This window comes from Bubalus kerabau, chromosome 12 (assembly GCF_029407905.1).
Source record: "Bubalus kerabau isolate K-KA32 ecotype Philippines breed swamp buffalo chromosome 12, PCC_UOA_SB_1v2, whole genome shotgun sequence".
NCBI classification, from domain to species: Eukaryota; Metazoa; Chordata; class Mammalia; order Artiodactyla; family Bovidae; genus Bubalus; species Bubalus kerabau.
The window spans coordinates 29,217,713-29,237,422 of NC_073635.1; the positions used below are offsets into that span (position 1 = coordinate 29,217,713).

At 39.8% G+C, this 19,710-nt stretch overlaps 1 protein-coding gene across 3 annotated transcripts; it reads left to right on the forward strand.

The window, feature by feature from the left end:
* Positions 1 to 986: 986 nt before the first annotated feature.
* ZAR1L (zygote arrest 1 like) lies at positions 987 to 19,275 on the forward strand. Of its 3 annotated transcripts, none has more exons than XM_055542428.1 (4): positions 987 to 1,855; positions 2,833 to 2,925; positions 4,629 to 4,703; positions 13,343 to 19,275. In XM_055542428.1, the coding sequence occupies exons 1-4, from the start codon at positions 1,127 to 1,129 to the stop codon at positions 13,412 to 13,414; spliced, it is 969 nt and encodes a 322-aa protein (XP_055398403.1). In that variant the 5' UTR covers positions 987 to 1,126; the 3' UTR covers positions 13,415 to 19,275. The 3 variants fall into 3 exon arrangements, with proteins under 3 accessions (XP_055398403.1, XP_055398404.1, XP_055398402.1); XM_055542429.1 differs by having other exon boundaries at positions 991 to 1,855; positions 13,276 to 13,413; XM_055542427.1 differs by lacking the exon at positions 13,343 to 19,275 and adding an exon at positions 8,887 to 9,202 and having other exon boundaries at positions 1,011 to 1,855.
* Positions 19,276 to 19,710: the final 435 nt, after the last annotated feature.

Consider the following 19,710-nt stretch of genomic DNA (forward strand, 5'->3'; position numbering starts at 1 on the left):
ATGATCATCTAGGTCTAAATAGCACAGACACCCAGGCCTGTGATCTTTAGCCAATAACAGCTACCTCTTAAGGAGCATCTGTGAGTTGTTATTTATGCTTTATAAGTAATATCACATTTAACCTTATGATAATCTTACAAATTTTTTAGTATTGTCAGATGGGGAAACGGAATCATCCAGTTGAGTAAGTTGTCTAGTAAACAAGGCCCAGGTGGACAGAGGGGTCCATGGGGTTGCAAAGAGTGGAACACTACTGAAGCGATTTAGCATGCAGCATGCAAGTTTCTGTTCAAGTCTTTTACTTAAGATACTTAACTACCCTGTGATTAAGTCTGCATTTAATATCTAAGAACAGTTTGCTTCTTTTCCCCTTTTGGGGAGAATTCTCACTAGAGTGGATTAATGAGACCGGTTGGCATGTTATACAACCCTCTGAAATGTATTATTTCGCTAAGTACACTGTCCCCCCAACCCCCATAACTATGCTTCTTGCTGCTGCAGAACCAGGTTTTTTACATTTATGCGTCCTGCCATAATTCTGTCTTCTTTAGGCTCACTCTAATAGTGCAGCAGCTCAAATTTTGCTGCTTGTATTCAATCTTTTTTATTTTTAAAACACAGTCTCTGAAATTGTAAGTCAGTATAGGAATAAATTGGAGCTTCCCGGGTAGCTCAAATGGTAAAGAATCTGCCTGCAATGCAGGAGACCTGGGTTTGATCCATGGGTTGGGAAGAAGGGCATGGCAACCCACTCCAGTATTCTTGCCTGTAGAATCCCATGGACAGAGGGGCCTGGTGGGTTGCAGTTCATAGGATCACCAAGAGTTGGATGACTGAAACGACTATACATGCATAGGAATAAATTAGAATTTGCTAATTAAAGCATGTGTGTGAATAAGAAGTTAAATGAAAAACAGCTTTGAAAAAAAAAGATTCAAGAGCAGTGAATTGAAGAGAAACAGAGATCCCAATTAGGGATCAGGTGGCAATTAGGCCTCTCTAGGTAGGGATATCGCCTTCCCTCCTCCAATTTGGGTAATAGGCAGCAGCACTCGTCAGAATCTGAAATAAATGGAGAAGCTCCGGAAAAACGTGAACCAACGTGACCTGGAGAAAAAGGGGGCGGATGAAGGTGGAACACAAAACAAGGCTTGAAACAAACTGCCTCGGGATATTGCTATTGCGCTGCGCCTGGGCGCCAGGTGGTAGGATGGAGCGCATCTTCTGTGTTCCCTACAGCTTGTACCCGGGCTATGGGAACATGCTACGTTTGGGCCAGTCTGGACTCTCTGAGCACAGACAACCGCACTGGAGGCAAACCAATGTTCCCCCCACTTTCCTGGCCAGGCCCAGGCTGCTGATGCCCTCCAATGCCTCCGACTGCTGCGTGGACCCTTACAAGAGAGCCCAGCTCATGGCCGTTTTCTCCCATATGAACCCCGGCCTGAGCCTGCGGCTGCGCAAGGCTAACACCAAGGATGTGGGCGTGCAGGTGAGCCTCCGGGTGGGCAAGTCCGTGCAGTGCTCTCTGGGGCCTCGCACCCTGGACAGCCTCTCCCCCTGGGCCAGCGCAGGCCACAGGGCACCCATATCTGCCTGGGGCCTCTCTTCGCCGGTGCCCGGCCACTGGGGTGAGGTGCGACTGCGGGAGGAGCTCTCGGGTCCTCCCGAGGCTGGCCAGCCGCCCCTGCCACTACCACCACCATCACCACCACCAAGGTCGGAAGAGGATCCCCCCAAGGAACTTCAGCCACGTGAGGAGCTGGTGGAGGAAGACTCCTCGAGTCCTCGGGAGAGGAAGAGCGAGCCGGCCCCGGTAGACTCCAGCCAGCCGCTTGGGAGGCCCAACTTCCAGGTGAGCTTTCTCTCCCCTAGCCTTAGCCTTCTTTTTTTCCCCCCGCCATTTCTGGCTCCATGAGAGCAGAATCTTCTTGCGCTTCCTCCCTTTATTTGATAATGGAGAGAGGAAGTTCTGAAAACATATATTTTACATGTCCTGTGTGGGTTTTTAAAATTTATTGATTGGACTGCTTTGGGTCTGACTGGCGGCACGCGGGATCGTTCCTTGCAGCGCGCCTGCTTTGCTCTAATGGCAACTCGTGCTCTAGAGCCCCTGGCTCAGTACTTTCTAATGTGGGATTCTTAGTTTCCCACTAGGGGTCCAACCCACCTCCCCGTATTGGAAAGCAAATTCTTAACCACTGGACCACTAGGGAAGTCCCTGTGTTTTTGCTTTGTTTCTTTAGCTTTTTGGTAAAATAAGCCAACTTTAAGCCTGTGAAACCCCCAAAGTTTGGGAACCATAGCTGTTGCAAATGAGGCAAAAGAGGGGTTTTGGGTTTGTGAAGTTTGTGATCAGATCTTCATTTTGTGCAGCTGGTGCTCATGGCCTTGGGGAAAACAGATTTGAAAAGCCTGAGAAGAGCGAGAAGGGTCCCAGAGTAATCAGTCCTTGACAGCTGAGTTCATGTACTGACCTTGAGAATAGCTATGAGTGAGGTTAAGGAGGCTTCCTGTTTTTTACTTATACAAAACCACAAGGATAGCAGGATCTGGCTTTTTATCCTCCTCCCTCCTTCGCCCCTCAGGGCTTCCGTTGTGGCTCAGTTGTTAAAGAATCTGCCTGCAATGCGGGACACCTGGGTTTGATCCCTGGGTTGGGAACATCCCCTGTAAAATGGAAAGGCTACCCACCCCAGTATTCTGGCCTGGAGAATTCCATGGACTGTATACAGCCCATGGGATCACAAAGAGTTGGACACGACTGAATGACTTCTCACTTTCACTTTTGACCCCTCAAGATGGTAAAGGATTTTTCCTCCTTATTTGCAGTTTTTAGAACCCAAATATGGCTATTTTCACTGTAAAGATTGTAAGACCAGATGGGAGAGTGCTTATGTGTGGTGCATTTCTGGAACTAATAAGGTAAGTGAAAGTGAGTGGGACGTGGGAGAAGAATGGGGTGGGCATGGATGTTAAACGGAGGAAGACTGTGTGTCTTAATGGGATGTGACTATAATGCAGCCTTAGTGCCAAGGACATGGTGCTAAGCAAAGGTTTGGACTGAACGGAATTGTGCCGTCCACAAGAGCTTGAGCTCCTGAACCACATCCTGGTTCATTTGGTTTGGTAGTTGCGTTGGACAAAATGTTACCTTATTTAGATGAACTCTTGACCTTGTATACATTGGGATTTGTTATAATTTTTTAAAAAATTGGGGTATATTAATAGTTGCCTTACAGTGTTGTTAGCTTCTGCTGTACAACCAAGTTAATCAGATGTGTGTATACATATATCCTCTCCCTCCTGGACCTCCCTCCTATCCCACCCCCAGTCCGGCCCATCTAGGTCACTACAGAGCACTGAACTGAGTTCCTTGTGCTGTACAACAGATTCCCCCTACCTGTATAATCATTTTTTAGTTGGGGTGTATTGTAACAGATTTGGGCTTTAGCTCTAGAAAATTTCCACTGTCTGTCCACAAGGTGGGGCAGTGACAGAAATAATTTATTGTGAAGGTTAACGATGAGAGACTGACTCATTTAGGCTCCATGCCTTAATTTGAATCAGTTGTCAACATACTAAATTTCGGAAAGATTTCACATTCTGCATTTTTAGATTTTCCTGAACAGTCAGACTTCTGTGTCAGGAGCAGTAGACGGGGACTGAGCAGCTTCTGTCTCCCTTCACTCCGCACTTGCCCTTCATTTTGCAACAGCCTACACCTAGTCTCTCTGATTAACCTCTATAAGCATTTGAGTTTGAGGCCCCTATGCTGTTGCATTTTAGATAACTGCTTTTCTGACTTAAGGAGTATAGAGGAAGAGAGCAAGGAGGTATGCTAAGACGCGAATGAAAAGTTTTTTTTTTTCCTTTTGCACTAGCCATTTACTAGATCCTGGAGGTAAAATAGATATTTTAACTAAACTAAAATTACTTTCCTTTTCTTGCTATAATAAAAACAGTGGGTTTAATTCAAGCACTCATGATTTAAGAATACAAAAAAACAAGACATAGAACTCATCTTGAAGAAATCGCTTCTGATAGGAATGATGCAGACAAGATGAGACTGGTGATCTGTGCATTGGCACTGGTGGCATGGAAGTGGTACAAAAATAATACAGGAGGGGGATGATTAATTCTGTCAGAGGGAAGGCATCTTGTTGTCAAAGTATGATTTTAAAGGTTTATAAATTGAAGTGAGAATGCGTAAAGCCTAGAAACATGTGGATTGGTGTGTAACTGTAATTAATTTGAATTTCAAATGGAGAAATACTGAAAAAATTAGAAACAGACAAATAGACCAGGACAAAAGAAGGTCAAGTGTTTTGTCTGCACAATGAATAAAATTATAATAGCTGCTTCTTACTGAAGAGTTTTATTGTAGTACTTTATGTACATTATCGGGTAGTTGTCAAAACTATAGAAAAAGAAAGTGGCATTGTCTCAATTTTACAGGTAAAGAAAATGAGATTCAAAAAATAAGAAAAAGTGACTGATAGCACCACAAGAGCTTAAGACTTCAGCATAGAGATTGGGCAAAAGCAAGCTACAAGGTGAAGGAATGGATTACTTAAGAACTGGGAGCCTAGGGTGCACATAAACCCTGTGTAAAAATTTCTCTTTAGGTTTATTTCAAACAACTCTGTTGCAAATGCCAAAAGAGTTTTAACCCTTATCGAGTGGAAGCAATCCAGTGCCAGGTAAGCAAACTGTGTATTTCCGTTGTGTCCATAATGTTTTCGTTATTAAACATGAAGCTTCTGTGGCAAAATGTTAGGATTTGCTAGATGTGGATATTTGTGTAGGAGTGTTTGGTTTGCTGTATGTTTGAATTTTTGTAATATTTTAGAAAATAAAGCATAAATTCTACTCTTTTGGGGGGAAGGAGGAGATTTAAGTTGCCTAATGTGGTTTTTTACATATGTGGTATGTGTGTTTTTCCTCAAACATCTTGTGAATAGTTCGCATGTAACTTAATAGGTAGCCTTTACTAAGCTCTTGGTAGTGGTGGTCATATCTAACTCTTTGCAACCCCATGAACTGTAGCCCACCAGGCTCCTCTGTCCATGGGATTTACCAGGCAAGAATACTGGAGTGGGTTGCCGTTTTCTCCTCTATATTAAGCTATGTGACAAACTTAGAGCCAAGTGCTTTTCATTATCTCCTGTAACCTGACCTTTGAAGTAGGTGTTATTCCCATGATACACAACAAAAAGCTAAAGTTCAGTAAGAAAGTAAGTTGCCCAAAGTTAGACAAATACTAAGTATTAGAGCTGTAATCAGATTCCATGGTATCTCCAAAGTCTAGGGTGTCACAGAATTCGATGAGCTCTTAAACAGCTTGCAGGAGATGTCTCTTTAAGCTTTTCAGAAAAGTGTGACATCATTGATTTTCATAATAAGAATTTTTACCTAAATCTTTCACTTAAAAATATTTTTATACTACTTACAAGTAATTTTAAAAATTAGTCTAATATTTTTAAACTATTATCTTTAGTTTTTCTAGTCTGACATTCTCAGTCAATTTACTACAATTACTTTGGATTTAAATATATCTTCTTACTATTATAGACTTCCCTGGTGGCTCATACGGTAAAGTGTCTGCCTACAATGCGGGAGACCCAGGTTCGATCCCTGGGTCGGGAATATCCCTTGGAGAAGGAAATGGCAACCCACTCCAGTATTCTTGCCTGGAAAATCCCATGGATGGAAGAGCCTGGTAGACTACAGTCCATGGGGTCGCAAAGATTTGGACATGACTGAGCAACTTAACTAACTTTCTTACTATTATACTCCTTTTACTTACTGTGTTCACTTGAGTTTGTTTGTGTTTTTTTCTAAATCACTCTCCCTTATCTTGGCAGTTATTCATTCTTTAGTGTTCTTCAAGGTTCATCTTACAGCATGCTTAAGCAATTTATGTAGATGCTGATCTTACCATTCCTTGACAACGCAGTGACCTTAGAACACAAAGTCGCTCAGTCATGTCCAACTCTGTGATCCCATAGACTGTAGCCTACCAGGCTCCTCAGTCCATGGAATTTTCCAGGCAAGAGTACTGGAGTGGGTTGCCATTTCCTTCTCCAGGGGATCTTCCCAACCCAGGCATCGAACCCAGTCTCCTGCACTGCAGGCAGATACTTTACCGTCTGAGCCACCAGGGAAGCTCAATCCCTTATCACTTCATCCTAACGTCTTTGCTGTTATTGTTGTATATTATTTTTAAACTTCAAAAGACATAAATTTTGTAGTCTAATTAGTTTTAACTGCATATTTACTCTTTGTGCTGCTTTTAGATCCTTTTTGTATCTGGGACCACTTTCTTTTTACCTGAATACCTAATTTTAATATTCCCTGTAATGCACGTCTGAAGGTGACACCTTTTGTTTTGTCTGGATAGCTTTTTTTAAAGGTTATTTTTGCTGAGTGTAAAGTTTTTAGGTTGGTAGTAGTTTCTTTCTGCCCCTTACGGATCTGACCTTCATTGTTTCTGTCAAGTGGCTGTTGGTCTCATTGCAGCTCCTTTGAAGTAATAGCTCATTTTTTTCACCTTAAGTCTGTTTGCTTTTAAGATATTTCTCTCTGCTTTAATTTTTAGAAGTTTTATAATTCTATGCCTAATTGTGGTTTCTTTGTATTTACCTGCTTACAATTTCGCAATTCTGTAACTTGGAGACTTCTATCATGTTTGGAAAATTATCAGTCATTGTAATTTAAAATATTACTTCTACCTCCATTCTCTTTTCTTCTAATTATTTATATTAGAACTGTCACCATATCCCTTAAATCTTTTATGCTTTTTTCTGTGTTTACTATGCTTTTGTCTCTCCTTGCTGCAGTTTGGATATCATCTACTAAACCATCTTTCATTTCTCTCGTTTTTCCTTCTGCTTTTCCAGTGCAACTACCTATTTAGTTACAGATTCCCCTTACTTCATTTTCCAGTACTATAATTTTTATGTCTTTATAAGTGTCCATTTCTCAGCTGGAAATACCAGCCTAATTTCTTTGAGCATATTAAGCATCATTTTCTTAAAATCTGTACCAGAAAACCCCATTAGCTTAATCACAGAAGATTGTAAGGAATCCACAGAAGGAATGTAAACCTCTTCACATTCCTTGGTTTTCAAGGAATTGTTGTTCTGTCTCCTTAGTACTTGGTTACTTTTGAGTGCTATATAATGTGAAATATATTTTTCACATATATTGTATGTGAAAAATTATAGTGATAATTTGAGGCCAGAATAGTATCTTTTCACAGAAGACTTGTTTGCTTATGTTAGGCAGATGAAGATACTAGCAATTTCTGATTACTATTTGCCAGTTATAATTGAGCTGTTTTGAAGTTAGGCTTCAGCATCTGTGAAGGCTGATGAATTTTTGTTTTATTCTTACTCTAGGGTGTAGCCTTTCAGGGTCCCAGCACAAAACCTGAATTGTTAACAGGTGCTCTCCCATTTTGACATATTTAAGATTCCTCAGCCTCATCAGCTTGTGAAGCTCATTTTCAGCTTCCTGTTGTCTTAAAAATTTACCTGTTACAGAATTGCCTTTGAAGAGAAACTAGTCCCAAATATCAGGCTCATCTGTTTCTGGGTTTCCTTCTCTGGGATACTTTGGTAATTCTCCAGTGCCTTCAAGTAGTTCTTGTTTTTAATTAGTATCTTTGCTCAGCTTGTCTAGTTGTCCTAAGCAGACTTAGTCAGAACTACCTAACCTACCATTACCGAAATCAGAAACCTACCTTTAGAGTAAATTGTGATTTTTTTTAATTACAATTTTTTTCATTGAGCTTTTTATTCCTTATAAAGGTGATGTGAGTACTAAATGGACTTATATAGAAAGTGCTTAGAGCAGTACATAGAGTAGACACTATGTGAGTATGTTACTGTTAGAATTTTCTTAAGAATGCATACTCATCAGCCGGAGGGTGGAAGATATCCAACATTTGATAAACCATATGAGACTCATTTGGAAAATAAAAATGCCCGTTTTCACAATATAACAGGTAAAGCTTGACTTATTCTTTTTGGCTATGGACATATGCAGAAAATAGAGCAGTGATCATAAATTTTCAAAGATTAACAGGATTGGGAAGGTGGACCAGGGCAGTATACCAGTCTCCTTGGGGTGTGATTTTTTTTTTTTTTTAATATCAGAAGATAGAATGGGATAATGGTTAAAAACACTTCAAATTCCAGCAAAGATTAGCCATGTCTGAAAGGAAAACATTTAGCTTCCTCTAGAACAGGGGTCCCCAACCTTCAGGACCTCATGCCTGATGATATGAGGTGGAGCCGATGTAATAATAATAATAGAAATAAAGTGTACAATAAATGTAATGTACTTGAATCATCCCCAACCCACCACCCACCCCCAGTCCGTGAAAAAATTGTCTAAGAAGCTGGTCCCTTGTACCAAAAAGGTTGAGCTGCTGCCTAGAACATTCCTCCCTCCAGTCTTAACCAAAAATACTCCAGATATTCTGAAATGTCTGCTAGTAGGTAAAATACTACCAGTTGAGAAACACTGCAGTTCAGGTAATCAAATCACTTAACACTCACTACTCCTCACTCCCACATGGCTACAAATGTGAAAACCTACATAATGAAAAGACTCTATACAATTTTAACTTTTATAACTTCTCTTATATCTTCTGGATTGGCTCAGCAATCTTTTCTTAAAAGTCATCTTTGGCCATTCATCTGGGAAAAAAGTGCATGACACTTTATGGGCAGTGAGTGGTTTTGTAAAACTTAGTCTTGGACTTCTTATGGGATTCAAAGGATAAAGATAGCAGGGATGAGTGGTAGGGAGGAATATTTTCATTTGAAGAACTAAATTTGATCATTTAGTGCCCAAACTGTTGCTTCTTTTCTAAAGACCTGTTCAAAGTCTCGTTGTTCCTGCCCTCAAAAGAAAAGACACATCAATCTAAGGAGGCCCCATCGGCAGGAACTGTGTGGCCGCTGCAAAGACAAGAGATTCTCCTGTGGCAGTATTTACAGCTTTAAATACATCATGTGACAGGCAGTGTGCTTTGTTCAGGAGACCTGAACTCTTCTTGTGATTTACTGTATAGTTCCTTTCTTTCAACTTGACCCTGACCTGGTATTGGAAGATGGATTATGCTTTTGTACTTTTTGTAGTTTGTGTGACAATTGTCGATGTGAATAGAATTAAATAAATGCATGTAAAATAGACTGTGAAGGGACATTAATTGGTGAAAGTCACTCAGTCATGTCTGACTCTTTGCGACTCCACGAATTATACAGTCCATGGAATTCTCCAGGCCAGAATATTGGAGTGGGTAACCTTTCCCTTCTCCAGGGGATCTTTCCAAGCCAGGGATAGAACCCAGGTCTCCCGCATTGCAGGTAGATTCTTTACCAGCTGAGCCACAAGGGAAGCCCAAGAATACTGAAGTGAGTAGCCTGTCCCTTCTCCAGAGGATATTCCTAACCCAGGAATTGAACTGGGGTCTGCTGCATTGCAGGCAGATTCTTTACCAACTGAGCTATCAGGGAAGCCCCATTAATTGATGATCCTCGGGTAAAAACATCAATAAAGCATTGGGAAATGGTAGACTCTATCGCTAATACAAATGGAACAATGAAAGGGAATAATAGTCATTTGACAAACTTTTGTAAACTGGGTGTTCTAAGTGTCAGAAATATAGAGACAATCAAGGGGGTTCTTGCCTTCAAATATATGTAATCATTATATCAAATGCTTAAATAGCACTTAGTATATGCTAGGCAGTGTTGTAACTCATCACAGCAGTTGTATTGCACTTATTTTTAATAGATGAGGAGAAGGAGCCACAGGAAGGTCATTAAGTCAGAATTTAAATCTAAGTAGACCAGTATATTCTCTACAGCTTTAGCTACTAGCGATATGTTTATATTTTCAGATTTGGATGTGTTAAGTGCAGCGAGGGAAATGGAGCTGTAATAGTGACTCCTTTAGAAAGGGTGGTTGAAAAGAAGTGACTTGAGAACTGAGATCTGCAGGATGAGGGAGAGCTGGGAGAAAAGATGATTTGGGTTCCACAGAAACAAGAAGAGCAAAAGCCCTGGGGGTGGAGCATGTGCTTGGCTTGTCTCAGGAACGAGAGTCCCTGAGGCTAATATCAGACAAAGGCTGGAGAAGGCAGGCTCAGGTCAAGCACATGGCAGCCCATGAAAGTATTTAAAGAAGGCACTAACATCAGATTCTTTGTAAAAATTGTACTGCTATGAGAGAAGATCAGGTAGAGTGGAAGGAGGAAGACCAGTTAGGAGGTTAACAAACACACAAGCAAAATGATGGCTTGGAAAAGAGTGGGTGACCATGGAGATGGAGAGAAATACATCAATTATAGATAATGTTTGAAAGTGGAATGCACAGGATTAGAAGTGGGGGATGGTGAAATGATGACTTTATATTTGAGTTTTTGGTTGAATGGAACTGAGAGGTATGACAGGAACATATTCTGGAGTCAAATTACCTAGCTTCAAATCACTGGTGATACTTAGGAGATGTATAGTTGTGGGTAAGTTACTTTCTCTCTCTCAATTACTCCTCTGTAAAATGGGCACAATAATAGTAACTATCTCTTGTGGATGGTGATGGGAGGATTAAAGCAGCTGATACGTGTTAAGCACTTAGGTTATTACCTGTAACAGGTACACAGTAAACTTAGCAGTCCTTTTTTGGTGGGACTGTGTAGTGAGAAGGGAAAAGGCTTTTGTTTTAATAGTAACTTTGAAATATTTGAGACTCCTTCCAAATGGAGTTGTCATGTAGGCTATTGCTTATATGAATCTGGAATTTAGGAGAGGAGGTTGGAGCCAGAGAGAGATTTGGAGATTAAAAAATATATAGTTCTTAAAGCTGTAGGCCTAGATGGAGAGTACACACAGACGCCTGGGGCACACCAATACTTGGAACAATAATTCTAAAACTTTAATGTACCATGAGTTACCTGGTGATCTTCTTTTTTTGTTTGTTTTGTTTTATAAAATCAGTCAATTAATTTGATTTCAACCATTATTAAAAATTCTTTATGCTGTGATCCCTATCGTAAGTTGACTTGTTTTTAGCTTAACTTATCTTTTCCCTCCTCTGTGTTAGATTTTTAAAAATCATTATATTTATTGGCTATGCTAGGTCCTCATTGCTATGAGGGCTTTTCTCTCTTGTGGTGAGTGGGGGCTACTCTCTAGTGGTGGTACATGGACTTCTTGTTGCTGTGGCTTCTCTTGTTGCGGAGCACAGGCTCTAGGGTGCACGGGCCTTCAGTGGTTGCTGCACTTGGGCTCAGTAGTTGTGGCTCCCGGGCTCTAGAGCACAGCCTCAATAGTTGTGGCACACAGGTTTAGTTGCTTACTCCGAGGCCTGTGGGATCGTCCCGGATCAGGGATCGAACCATGTCTCCTTCATTGGTAGATGGATTCTTTCCCACCAAGCCACTAGGGAAGCCCTACTGTATATTCAAGATTTTAATTTAGAACTTTTATGGTCATTATTATGGCTCTGCCAGGACCACTGACCTATGATGGGTTTTTCCCAAAGACTCTGATTTTCAGCTTGGATCCAAATTGCCTTGTTTTTTAATTTATTTTTATTGTTTATTTTTTGTAATTTCATTTTATATTAGAGTATAGTCGATTTACAGTATTGTATTCATTTCAGAGATACAGCACAGTGATTCAGTTATACTTGTACGTGTTTCTATTGTTTTAGATTCTTTTCCCTTTTAGGATATTATGGAATATTGAGTAGAGTTCCCTGTGCTATACAGTAGATCCTTGTTGATTATCTGTTTTATGTATAGTAGTGTATATATGTGGAGAAGGCAATGGCAACCCATTCCAATACTCTTGCCTGGAAAATCCCATGGATGGAGGAGCCTGGTAGGCTGCAGTCCATGGGGTCACTAGGAGTTGGACATGACTGAGTGACTTCACTTTCACTTTTCACTTTCATGCATTGGAGAAGGAAATGGCAACCCACTCCAGTGTTCTTGCCTGGAGAATCCCAGGGACAGGGGAGCCTGGTGGGCTGCCGTCTATGGGGTCGCACAGAGTCGGACACGACTGAAGCGACTTAGCAGCAGCAGCAGCAGTGTGTGTATGTTGATCCTATCAGTCCCACTTCAGTCGGACTCTTTGCAACCCCCATGGACTGCAGCACGCTAGGCTTCCCTGTCCATCAGCAAACTGCCTTAGGTTGCTCAAATTTATGTCCATTGAGTTGGTGATGCCATCCAGCCATCTCGTCCTCTGTTGTCCCCTTCTCCTCCTGCCTTCAGTCTTTCCCAGCATCAGGGTCTTTTCCAGTGAGTCGGTTTTTCTCATCAGGTGGCCAAAGCGTTAGTGCTTCAGCTTCAGCATCAGTCCTTCGAATGAATATTCAGGACTGATTTCCTTTAGGATGGACTGGTTGGATCTCCTTGCAGTCCAAGGGACTTTCAGGAGTCTTCTCCAACACCACAGTTCAAAAGCATCAGTTCTTTAGTGCTCAGCTTTCTTTATAGTCCAACTCTCACATCCATACATGACTACTGGAAATATCATAGCTTTGTACAGATCTTTGTCGACAAAGTGATGTCTCTGCTTTTTAATATGCTGTCTAGTTTGTCATAGCTTTTATTCCAGGAGCAAGCATCTTTTTAATTTCGTGGCCGCAGTCACTATCTGCAGTGATTATGGCTGCTGCTAAGTCGCTTCAGTCCTGTCCAACTCTGTGTGACCCTGTCCCTGGGATTCTTCAGGCACGAACACTGGACTGGGTTGCCATTTCCTTCTCCAATGCATGAAAGTGAAAAGTGAAAGTGAAGTCGCTCAGTCGTGTCCGACTCTTAGCTACCTCATGGACTGCAGCCTACCAGGCTCCTCCATCCATAGGATTTTCCAGGCAAGAGTACTGGAGTGGGGTGCCATTGCTTTCTCTAGAGTGATTATGGAGCCCAAGAAAATAAAGTCTGTCACTGTTTCCATTGTTTCCCCATCTATCTGCCATGAAGTGATTGTTAAGTTAAATTGTCAAGCTCTCTTTGCTGTATTCCCCAGTTGGCACTCTGCTCATGCTCAGTTTTCCAGATTGAGCATTAGCTAGCTCTGCTTTTAATTGGTTGATAGCACTTTTGGTTTCCCTTCTTCACCAAGTCAGTCTCCTGTAATCTTTTCTTTAGAATACTTTGCTTATAACTGTATGTATGGATGTGTGTATATATGTCCCATTATTTCTGTAATTACCTCCTTCATCTGCTTGATCTCCTCCCACTAGAACACAGGCAAAAGTCACCTCTAACAAGAAATCAGCACAAACCACTCAATCAGTCTTTCCCTCCAAGGGCAAAAACCAAATGGAAGAAAGAAACAACCCTAAAGTGTGGGAAAAGAAGACCTCAAGTGGAGCATGTTAGAAAAAAATGATGAAAAGACAGAGAAATACAGCACAAATGAAAGAATAATGTAGAAACACACAAGACCAAATAAATGAAGATGAAATAAGCAATCTACTTGAAAGAGAATTCAGAATAATGATAGTAAAGATGCTTCAAAGACTTGAAAATACAATGGAGAAAATGCAAGAAACATTTAACACAGTTAATAGAATCACCAAGGACATAGAAATAAAGAATAAGCAAACACAGATGAATAGCACAATTACTGAAATTAAGAAATACTCTAGAAGGAAGCAATAGCAGAATAACTGAGGCAGAGGAATGGATAAATGAGCTAGAGGATGGAATGGTGCAAATAACTGCCAAAGAGCAGAACAAAGGAAAAAGAATGAAAAGAATTGAGGATAGCCTCAGAGACCTTTAGAACAATATTAAATGCATCAACATTCAAGTTATAGGGATCTCAGAGGAAGGAAAAACAAAGTCACTGAGAAAATTTTTGAAGAAAATATAGTTGAAAACTTCCCCTACATGGGAAAGGAAATAGTCAATCAAGTCCAAGAAATACAGAGTCCCTTACAGGATAAACACAAGGAGAAATATATCAAAACACATATTCATCAAGCTAACAGAGATTAAGCACAAAAAAAGAATATTAAAAGAAGCAAGGGAAAAGCAACAAGAAACATACAAGGGAAAGCCCATACAGTTAACAGTGAATCTTTCAGCAAAAACTTTGCAGGCCAGAAGGGAATGACAGGATATATTTAAAGTACTGAAAGAGAAAACTCTACAACCAAGATTACCATACCTGGCAAAGATCTCAATCAGAATTGATAGAGAAGTCAAAGTTTTACAGACAAGCAGAAGTTAAGAGAATTTAGCACCACCAAACCAGCCTTGCAACAAATACTAAAGGGACTTATATAGCCAGTAAACACAAGAGAAAGAAAAGACCTACAAGTACAAACCCAAAACAATCAAGAAAATGCCAATAGAAACATGTATCAATAATTACCTTAAATGTAAACGGATTGAATGCACCAACCAAAAGATAAAGGATGACTGAATGAATTCAAAAACAAGACCCATATATATGCTGCCTACAAGAGATCCACTTCAGACCTAGAGACACATACAGACTGAAAGGAAAAGGATGGAAAAAGATATTCCTTGCAAATGGAAACTAAAAGAAAGCCAGAGTGGCAATCCTTATTTCAGACAAAATAGAGTTTAAAGAATATTGTAAGAGACCAGGAGGGACACTACATAGTGATCAAGGGGTCAATCCAAGAAGAAGACGTAACAGTTGTAAATATTTATGCACCCAACATTGGAGCACCTCAATACATAAGGCAAACACTGACAGGCATAAGAGGGGAAATTGACAGAAACACAATAATTGTAAGGGTCTTTAACACCCCATTTATACCAGTGACAGATCATCAAAACAGAGAATCAATAAGGAAACACAAACCTAAAATGAAACATTAGATCAAATGGATCTAATTGATATCTTCAGGACTTTCCATCCAAATGCAAAAAATACATTTTCTTCTAAAGTGCACATGAAACACTTTTCAGGATAGACCACATCTTGGGCCACAAACCAAGCCTCAGTAAATTTAAGAAAACTGAAATCATATCAAGTATCTTCTCTGACCACAACACTATGAGACTAGATATCAACTACAGGAAAAAAACTGCAAAAAAAAAAAAAAAAACACGCAAACTCATGGAGATTAAATAGTACGTTACTAAATAACAAAGAAGTTACTATAGAATAAGAAAGGAAATCAAAAGATTCCTAGAAACAAATGAAAATGAAAACACAGCAACCCAAAACCTATGGGATTCAGCAAAAGCGGTTCTAAGAGGGAAGTTTATAGCGATACAATCATACCTCAAGAAGCAAGAAAAACACTGAACAGACAACCTAACTCTATATCTAAAGCAGCTGGAAAAAGAAGAACAAAAAAACCCCCAAAGTCAGCAGAAGGAAAGAAATCATAAAGATCAGAGCAGAAATAATGAAAAGGAAATGAAAGAAACAATAGCAAAGATTAATAAAACTAAAACTTTGTTTTTTTGAGAAGAAGATAAACAAAATTGACAAACCACTAGCCAGACTCATCAAGAAAAGGAGAAAGATCAAATCAACAAAATCAGAAATGAAAAATAAGTTGAAACAGACAACACAGAAATACAAAGGGTCATAAGAGAGTATTATGAGCAACTATATGGTAATAAAATGGACAACCTAGAGGAAACAGACAGATTCTTAGAAAAGTTCAACCTCCCAAGACTGAACCAGGAAGAAATAGAAATTATGAACAACTCAATTACAAACACTAAAATTGAAACTGTGATCAAAAATCTCCCAAAAAACAAAAGCCCAGGGTCAGATGGCTTCACAGGAATTATATCAAACATTTAGAGGGGAGCTAATGCCTATTTTTCTGAAACTATTCCAAAAAGTTGCAGAGAAAGGAACACTTCCAAACTCATTCTATGAGGTCACAATCACCCTGATACCAAAACGTGGCAAAGACAACACAAAAAAAGAAAATTACATACCAATATCACTGATGAACATAGATGCAAAAATCCTCAAAATTCTAGCAAACAGAATTCAACAACACATTAAAAAGCTCATACACAATGATCAAGTTGGGTTTATTCCAGGGATGCAAGGATTCTTTAATATATGCAAATCAATCAATGTGATACACCATATCAACAAATTGAAACATAAAAGCCATATGATCATCTCAATAGATGCAGAAAAAGCCTTTTGACAAATTCAGCACACATTTATGATGAAAATGCTTCAAAAAATGGGCATAGAAGGAACCTACTTCAACATAGTAAAGGCCATATATGATAAGCCCATAGCAAACATTATTCTCAATGGTGAAAAACTAAAAACATTCCCTCTAAAATCAGGAAAAGACAAGGATGTCCACTCTCACCACTGTTATTCAACATATTTCTGGAAGTCCTAGCTACAGCAATTAGAGAAGAAAAAGAAATAAAAGGAATCCAGGTTGGAAAAGAAGTTAAACTCACTGTTTGCAGATGACATGATACTATACCTAGAAAACCTTTCAAAAGAAACTATCAGAAAATTACTAGAGCTAGTCAGTGAATTCAGCAAAGTCATGGGATACAAAGTCAATACACAGAAATCACTTGCATTTCCTATAGTCAGATCAGTTGCTGAGTTGTGTCTGACTCTGCATCCCCACAGACTGCAGCATGCCAGACTTCCTTGTCCATCACCAGCACTTGGAGCTTGCTCAAACTCATCAAGTCGGTGATGCCATATAACCATCTCATCCTCTGTCATTCCTATATACTAACAATGAAAAATCAGAGAAATTAAGGATTAAAAGAATAAAATATCTAGGAATAAACCTACCTAATGAGACAAAATACCTGTATATGGAAAATTATAAGACACTGATGAAAGAAATCAAAGACAGTGTAAACAGGTGGAGAGCTATTCCATGTTCCTGTGTAGAAAGAATCAATATTGGGAAAACGACTATTCTACCAAAGGCAATCTACAGATTCATGCAATGCCTATCAAACTACCAATCTTTCGCAGAACTAGAACAAAAAATTTCACAATTTATATGGAAACACAAAAGACCCCAAATAGTCAAAGCAGTCTTGAGAAAGAAGAATGGAGCTGGAGGAATCAACCTTCCTGATTTCAGATTATACTACAAAGCTACAGTCATCAAGACAGTATGCTACTAGCACAGAAACAGAATAAAGACCAATGGAACAAAATAGAAAACCAAGAGATAAAACCACGAACTTATGGGTACTGTTTTTGACAAAGGAGGCAAGAATATACAATGGGGCAAAGATAGACTCTTCAATAAGAGGTGTTGGGAAAACTGGACAGCTACATGGAAAAGAATGAAATTAGAACACTTTCTAACACCATACACAGACATAAACTCAAAATGGATTAAAGACCTAAAGGTAAGACCAGAAACTATAAAACTCTTAGAGGAAAGCATAGGTAGAACACTTGAACTTAAAAGCTTTTGCACAGCAAAGGAAACTACAAACAAGGTGAAAAGACAACCCTCAGAATGGGAGAAAATAATAGCAAATGAAACTGACAATTTCCAAAATATACAAGCAGCTCATACAACTCAATACCAGAAAAAAGCCCAATCAAAAAGTGGGGAAATGACCTAAAAAGGCATTTCTCCAGACATACAGATGGCTAACAAGCACATGAAAAGATGCTCAACATCACTCATTATTAGAGAAATGCAAATCAAATCTATAATGAGATACCATCTCACACCAGTGAGAATGGCCATTATTAAAAAGTACAAACAATAAATGCTGGAGAGGGTGTGGAGAAAACAGAACCCTCTTGCATTGCTGGTAGGAATGTAAACTTATACAGCCACTATGGAAGATGGTATGGAGGTTCCTTAAAAAGTTAGGAATAAAACCACCATATGACCCAGCAATCCCACTCCTAGGCATATACCCTGAGAAAATCAAAATTGAAACAGACACATGTACCCCAATTTCGACTGCAGCACTATTTACAATAGTTAGAACATGGAAGCAACCTAGATGTCCACTGACAAATGAATGGATAAAGAAGCTGTGGTACGTGTATACAATGGAATACTACTTAGCAGTCAAAGGGAATGCATTTGAGTCAGTTTTAATGAGGTGGAGAACCTAGAGCCTATTATACAGAGTGAAGTAAGTCAGAAAGAGAAATATAAATATCACATGCTAATGCACACATATGGAATCTAAAAAGATGGTAATGATGAATTTATTTTCAGGGCAGCAATGGAGAAACAGAGAACAGATCTATGAACACAAGGGGATGGGAGAAGGGAGAGGGTGAGATGTATGGAGAGAGTAACATGGAAATGTACAACACCATGTGTAAAATAGATAGCCAATAGGGATTTGCTGAATGACTCAGGAAACTCAGACAGGGGCTCTGTGACAATCCAGAAGGGTAGAATGGGGAGGGAGTTACGAGGGAAGTTCGGGACAGAGGGGACATGGGTGTACCTATGGCTGATTCTTACTGATGTATGACAGAAAACCACAAAATGCTGGAAGCGGTCCCAAGATGGCAGAGGAATAGCACTTACTGACATAAATCACAGCAAGACCCACATCCCAGAATAATGGAAATAAAAGCAAAAATAAACAAATGGGACCTAATTAAACTTAAAAGTTTTTGCACAACAAAGGAAACTATACTCAAGGTGAAAAGACAGCCTTCAGAATGGGAGAAAATAATAGCAAATGAAATAACTGACAATTTCCAAAATATACAAGCAGCTCAATACCAGAAAAATAAACGACCCAATCAAAAAATGGGCCAAAGACCTAAATAGACAGTTCTCCAAAGAAGTCATATAGATCACTAGCAAACACATGAAAAGATGCTCAGCATCACTCATTATCAGAGAAATGCAAATCAAAACCACTATGAGGTACCATCTCACACAGGTCAGAATCGCTGCCATCAAAAAGTTTACAAATAATAAATGCTGGAGAGGGTATGGAGAAAGGGAACCCTCTTACACCATTGGTGGAAAAGCAAACTAGTGCAGCCACTATGGAGAACAGTGTGGAGATTCCTTAAAAAACTGGAAATAGAACTGCCATACGACCCAGCAATCCCACTGCTGGGCATACACACCGAGGAAACCAGAATTGAAAGAGATACGTGTACCGCAATGTTCATTGCAGAGCTGTTTACAATAGCTAGGACATGGAAGCAACCTAGATGTCCATCAGCAGATGAATGGATAAGAAAGCTGTGGTACATACACACAATGGAATATTACTCAGCTATTAAAAAGCGCATTTGAATCAGTTCTAATGAGGTGGTTGAAACTGGAGCCTATTATACATAGTGAAGTAAGTCAGAAAGAAAAACACCAATACAGTGTATTAACACATATATATATGGAATTTAGAAAGATGGTAATGATGAACCTATGTGCAAGACAGCAAAAGAGACACAGATATAAAGAACAGACTTTTGGACTCTGAGAGAAGCCGAGGGTGGGATGATTTGAGAGAATAGCATTGAAACATGTATATTACCATATGTGAAATAGATGACCAGTCCAAGTTCGATGCATGAAACAGGACACTCAAAGCCAGTGCACTGGGACGACCCAGAGGGATCGGATGAGGAGGGAGGTGGGAGAGGGGGTTTGGGATGGGGAGGTACACATGTGCATCCATGGCCGATTCATGTCAATGTATGGCAAAAACCACCACGATAATATAAAGTA

Coding starts and splice junctions, on each gene's coding strand:
- ZAR1L (XM_055542427.1), top strand. CDS start 1,127: ATGAAGGTGGAACACAAAACAAGGCTTGAAACAAACTGCCTCGGGATA. Junction 1,856..2,832: donor TTGGGAGGCCCAACTTCCAG/GTGAGCTTTCTC, acceptor CCTTATTTGCAG/TTTTTAGAACCCAAATATGG. Junction 4,704..8,886: donor TGGAAGCAATCCAGTGCCAG/GTAAGCAAACTG, acceptor TCTTTTCTAAAG/ACCTGTTCAAAGTCTCGTTG.